This window comes from Sinocyclocheilus anshuiensis, unplaced genomic scaffold, assembly GCF_001515605.1.
Source record: "Sinocyclocheilus anshuiensis isolate Anshui unplaced genomic scaffold, SAMN03320099.WGS_v1.1 scaffold1649, whole genome shotgun sequence".
Classification (NCBI taxonomy): domain Eukaryota; kingdom Metazoa; phylum Chordata; class Actinopteri; order Cypriniformes; family Cyprinidae; genus Sinocyclocheilus; species Sinocyclocheilus anshuiensis.
The window spans coordinates 269,381-275,360 of record NW_015540982.1 but is presented as its reverse complement, the minus strand read 5'-3'; the positions used below and the strand labels follow the sequence as shown (position 1 = coordinate 275,360).

The 5,980-nt window shown below is 37.7% G+C and overlaps 2 protein-coding genes across 3 annotated transcripts in view; both read left to right on the top strand.

Annotated features, from left to right (window-relative positions):
- LOC107690132 (GTPase IMAP family member 4-like) overlaps nt 1-563 on the top strand; it is a 7,402-nt gene extending 6,839 nt beyond the window's left edge. For both annotated transcript variants that reach the window (XM_016488365.1, XM_016488364.1), the window contains exon 3: nt 1-563. This exon ends at the window's left edge or, in 1 of these variants, runs on beyond it. In XM_016488365.1, the coding sequence (XP_016343851.1) occupies nt 1-122 (122 nt within the window). In that variant the 3' untranslated portion in view covers nt 123-563.
- A 937-nt stretch (nt 564-1,500) lies between these two features.
- The window catches only part of srebf2 (sterol regulatory element binding transcription factor 2), a 21,879-nt gene continuing 17,399 nt past the window's right edge, over nt 1,501-5,980 (top strand). The window contains exons 1-2 of the mRNA XM_016488361.1: nt 1,501-1,699; nt 5,300-5,526. Of these exons, the coding sequence (XP_016343847.1) occupies nt 1,618-1,699; nt 5,300-5,526 (309 nt within the window). The 5' untranslated portion in view covers nt 1,501-1,617. The remainder of the gene's footprint in view (nt 1,700-5,299; nt 5,527-5,980) is intronic.

The window sequence follows — 5,980 nt, the reverse complement described above, 5'->3', positions numbered from 1 at the left end:
CGGCAGCGGGAATCGCGCTGGCTGGAGGACTGGTGATCCGAGTGGTGAAGGAGAAAGTTCGGTCCGCTTCGGAAAACAGCTTCACTGAACGCAGCTCCTACGAGGTCCACTGGAACAAGTGAGCGATGCAGACACAGCGTTTGGAGCGCAGTGCTAATGTTTACGATTGCACTGCATTGCGTTACGAGCGCTGTGAGAAATTATACGGAGCACAATCAGCTCTAATTTTCACTGCAGTGAATGAATTACTAAACATTTATTAAACATAAAGCTTATTTTTATGTGTTTGGAATTTTTTACCAGTTTTTACTTGTTAAAATACCTGCGCAGTCGCATTCAGTTACGAGGCTCATTTACAGTTAAACATGCTGTGTATTGAACAAACGTTTAGTGCTCTTAAAGCTGACCTGCTCAGTATTGCTGTGTGTTTAAATGGATCCTGACGTGTGTGTGATGATTGAGTTTGGACTGGTTTCGTGAGATCAGTACATGTGTGAGTTTCACTGAACACTGTGTGTTTGTTTTCTGAAGCTGTCGAACAAAAATAAACACATATGAATTATCCCAGACTTGTTTTGATTTATGATACCAGCACTTTAGTCTCAAACATCTGCTATTATTTCATCAATCAAAGCCATACGTATGTTTAATGTGACATTATAATGAGATTTATGTTTGTTATTTACAGTAACTACTGAGGAAACGCAAAGTAATTTTTTTCATTATTATTACAGAATATTAGTTATATTTCACATTTATAAGAGAACAGTTAGAATAGCTGAGTTTAACTTAATCAAATGATTAAACATTAAAATATTTAAAGATATACTTTTATATTTAATACAATAAATATAATATATGTTAAGTAATAAATGTAATACAAATGCTTTATTTTACTATCAGAAACCATATATTTAATATTGTTATAACACAGAAAACAACCTAGAATCTAAGTTATAGTATGAATTCTTATAAAATAGGTAATCTGTTACTAATATTAACAATAAAAATTATCTTCCAAATGTCAACATTCATGTCCCGTTGAAGGACTTTTATTGTTTGCATTGTATGTTATCAAATTGACATTGTGTTTTATGATTAGTTGTCACAAGATTAAAAAAATATATGCATGCAGGGAATAGCATACTTAAAATAGGAACTAGTTGTTTAATAACTTTTCCTAATCTGACAACTGATTACAAAACAAGATGCTAGTTTGATAGCATAACGATACAAACATTTGAAGTGATGATGATGTAACTTCAACAACAAAGACACTCTTCTTCAGTCATATTTACATATTCTTCTGACCGCCCTCCAACTGCTTATTAAATATTCATTAGCAGGCTCCATTCACTCGGAGCGTCCTGGGCGGGGTTTACTCAGAGGGGCGGGTCAAATGCAAATGACCGAAGCGCCTCTACTCATCGACGTACAATCAGGCCACGCTCAAGCGAGCGCTCTGATTGGTCGACAGCGCCACAGCCGAGCACTGTTTGCGGATGACGTCAGTGCCGGAGCGCAAGATGGCCGCGTTCGGTCGGTAAAGCGCTCGAGCGACACCGGAACCGAGTCCGTGATTCCGAGAGGCGAGCAACGCGACGGAGACACGCGAGGATGGACGCCGCCGAGTTCATGGAGACTATGGACCCGAGCCTGTCCGAGCTGGGCGACGAGTTCACGCTGGGGGACATCGACGGTGAGCGAGGAAGATGAAGATGATGATGATGCTCATAAACAACATAAATAAACAACACCGATATGCTGCATGTGTGTTTATGATCGTGCAGCTCACTGAGCGTGTTTGATCTGATCAGAGTTCGGTGTTATTATGTGCTCAGCTGTCTATAGAAGCCATCCTTATAAACTCATAATACATTGTTATTATGAATATTATCTCATAATACATTCAGTAATCAGCTTCAGCTTAGAGAGTTAAGTTTAGTGTGTTATAGGTAGAGAAACTAGAGTAGGTTTAGTGTGGACTGACTGTAATGATGACACACTTCTGTCCGCTAGCATGTGATTCATCACGGTGTTGATATTGTTAGTGTTGTTATTGGTGTCTTTATTGTTGTTATTAGTGCTATTTAGTGGAATTGTTGTTAGCGTTGTTATTAGTGGTCGCTTTATTAGTGTTATTAGTAGTGTTGGTGTTGTGTTATTAGAGTTTTAGTAGTGTTATTTTTGCTGTTATTGGTGTTACTAATGTTATTGGTGTTATTGTTAGTCTGAGTGTTGTTGCTATTGGTGTTTTTAGTAGTGCTAATAGTGTTGTTATTGGTGTTTCTAATGTTATTGGTGTTTGTTATTGTTAGTCTGAGTGTTGTTGTTATTGGTGTTATTAGAATTGTAGTAGTGTTAATAGTGTTGTTATTGGTGTTTCTAATGTTATTGGTATTATTGTTAGCCTGAGTGTTGTTGTTATTGGTGTTATTAGAGTTTTAGTAGTGTTATTTTTGCTGTTATTGGTGTTATTAGAGTTTTAGTAGTGTTATTTTTGCTGTTATTGGTGTTATTAGAGTTTTAGTAGTGTTATTTTTGCTGTTATTGGTGTTATTAGAGTTTTAGTAGTGTTATTTTTGCTGTTATTGGTGTTATTAGAGTTTTAGTAGTGTTATTTTTGCTGTTATTGGTGTTATTAGAGTTTTAGTAGTGTTATTTTTGCTGTTATTGGTGTTATTAGAGTTTTAGTAGTGTTATTTTTGCTGTTATTGGTGTTATTAGAGTTTTAGTAGTGTTATTTTTGCTGTTATTGGTGTTATTAGAGTTTTAGTAGTGTTATTTTTGCTGTTATTGGTGTTATTAGAGTTTTAGTAGTGTTATTTTTGCTGTTATTGGTGTTATTAGAGTTTTAGTAGTGTTATTTTTGCTGTTATTGGTGTTATTAGAGTTTTAGTAGTGTTATTTTTGCTGTTATTGGTGTTATTAGAGTTTTAGTAGTGTTATTTTTGCTGTTATTGGTGTTATTAGAGTTTTAGTAGTGTTATTTTTGCTGTTATTGGTGTTATTAGAGTTTTAGTAGTGTTATTTTTGCTGTTATTGGTGTTATTAGAGTTTTAGTAGTGTTATTTTTGCTGTTATTGGTGTTATTAGAGTTTTAGTAGTGTTATTTTTGCTGTTATTGGTGTTATTAGAGTTTTAGTAGTGTTATTTTTGCTGTTATTGGTGTTATTAGAGTTTTAGTAGTGTTATTTTTGCTGTTATTGGTGTTATTAGAGTTTTAGTAGTGTTATTTTTGCTGTTATTGGTGTTATTAGAGTTTTAGTAGTGTTATTTTTGCTGTTATTGGTGTTATTAGAGTTTTAGTAGTGTTATTTTTGCTGTTATTGGTGTTATTAGAGTTTTAGTAGTGTTATTTTTGCTGTTATTGGTGTTATTAGAGTTTTAGTAGTGTTATTTTTGCTGTTATTGGTGTTATTAGAGTTTTAGTAGTGTTATTTTTGCTGTTATTGGTGTTATTAGAGTTTTAGTAGTGTTATTTTTGCTGTTATTGGTGTTATTAGAGTTTTAGTAGTGTTAATAGTGTTGTTATTGGTGTTTCTAATGTTATTGGTGTTTGTTATTGGTGTTTCTAATGTTATTGGTGTTTGTTATTGTTAGTCTGAGTGTTGTTGTTATTGGTGTTATTAGAGTTTTAGTAGTGTTATTTTTGCTGTTATTGGTGTTACTAATGTTATTGGTGTTATTGTTAGTCTGAGTGTTGTTGCTATTGGTGTTTTTAGTAGTGTTATTTGTGCTGTTATTGGTGTTATTAGAGTTTTAGTAGTGTTAATAGTGTTGTTATTGGTGTTTCTAATGTTATTGGTATTATTGTTAGTCTGAGTGTTGTTGTTATTGGTGTTATTAGAGTTTTAGTAGTGTTAATAGTGTTGTTATTGGTGTTATTAGAGTTTTAGTAGTGTTAATAGTGTTGTTATTGGTGTTTCTAATGTTATTGGTATTATTGTTAGTCTGAGTGTTGTTGTTATTGGTGTTATTAGAGTTTTAGTAGTGTTAATAGTGCTGTTATTAGTGTTTTAGTAGTGTTATTTGTGCTGTTATTGGTGTTACTAATGTTATTGGTGTTTGTTATTGTTAGTCTGAGTGTTGTTGGTATTGGTGTTCATAGTGTTGTTGTTGTTGTGAGCGGTTGTGTCAGTCATACAGCAGCTCAAACACACATGCTGACGGTCCGTCAGTCGTCAGATGAAATCTCAATAATTCAGACAAACACAAACCAGAGAGCTGTGATCGATCTGTGAACCATCCGTTCTGTGTCTCACAGTGATCCTCTCTGTCAACACATGAGAGCTACACACAGACAGACAGTTAGTCTAGTGATGTCCAACCCACCATCTCATATAGAATGCAATGATGAGTACGGGATTTTGCATTTGTGATAAAGCGTAATGAAGCATGGTACACTGGATCAAGGCTTGTTAAGATAATAACCATAATAACCATAATCATACACAGTTAGGAAGGTAGCTTCTACAAGTTTCTTTTTGGCATCAAAACTAAAATTATTTGTGTAATAATTTTTAAGTGTTTATAAATTAGAGTCGTGGGATTCTCAGATCCTGCAGGACTGAGAGTCTGGCGTTGATCTTCAGCAGTGTGATGATCATGTGCGTTTGACCGTCTGATGATCCTCCGCTCTTCTGGAAGATTCTGGATCTCCAACAGTGAAGAGCACGTTACATAACGAGCATTAGCAGCTCATCAGTGTGTGTGTGTCAGATCTGAAACTGATCTTCATTATTCAGTCGTATCTGAATCAGGTTTAAGATGTGTTTTCCTGTGGTTTCGTGGTGAAATAGGTCACTGTCGTGGTATTACTGGTTGGTTTGGTCCAGTGCAAGCGGACTCTGGTTTAATCTGCCGCAGGTGTGACTGTATCAGTCATTATTACTGTAATTACACCATAAACCAGTCAAACCGACACACCGGTGTCTGATACGAGTGTGTGTTATCAGTCTTTATCACTCAGCTCTGACCTTTATTTTATTATCACAGGTCAAAAGGTCAGGGTCAGGACTGTGTTATTTGCTGCCAGACATCAGTTGACCTTTTTCTAAGCCCCACCCCCTTTCAGCTTTATACAGCGTTTTGTAATAATAAACTGGATGTCCGTGAGTATGATTATCAGTGGTTTGTGATGCGACGTGATGAACTCTTGATTGCTGCTGTTTTGTAGGTCAGTGTGTTTGATTGACCCTGACGGGATCTGCTCATCAACACACCGCTGGAGTTATTAATCTCGGTCATATTCAGACGTTAATTTTCACATCTGTGTGTGTTTGTGTGTGTCATTCAGAGATGCTGCAGTTCGTCAGTAATCAGGTGGATTTCCCAGATCTCTTTGAGGATCAGATGGGGGGTGGTGCCGTGGCTCCCGTGAAGCCCCTCCCACAGATGGCCCCCAGCGCCATACTGACACCCCCACACACACCCGTACAGACCAGCAGCCAGATGCAGATACAGATGAAAACACAGACACGCACACCGCCGCTGCTGCAGCCACGACCGCAGCCCATCACACAGGTGAGCCTGACCACACCTCTTACACGACAGCACCTCACATTGACACGCCCCTCACTCTCTGACCACACCCCTTACACATGACAACACAAATCATCACACGCAGCCAATCACACGGGTAAGCCTGACCACACCCCTCACTCTCTGACCACACCCCCTTACACATGATAACACCTCACATTGGCACGCCCCTCACTCTCTGACCACACATCCTTACACTCTAATCAAACCATCATACACAGCCGATCACACAGGTAAGGCTGACCACACCCCTCACTCTCTGACCACACCCCCTTACACATGACAACACCTCACATTGACACGCCCCTCACTCTCTGACCACACCTCCTTACACTCTAAACACAAATCATCACACACAGCCAATCACATGGGTAATCCTGACCACACCCCTCACTCTCTGACCACACCCCCTTACACATGACAACACCTCACATTG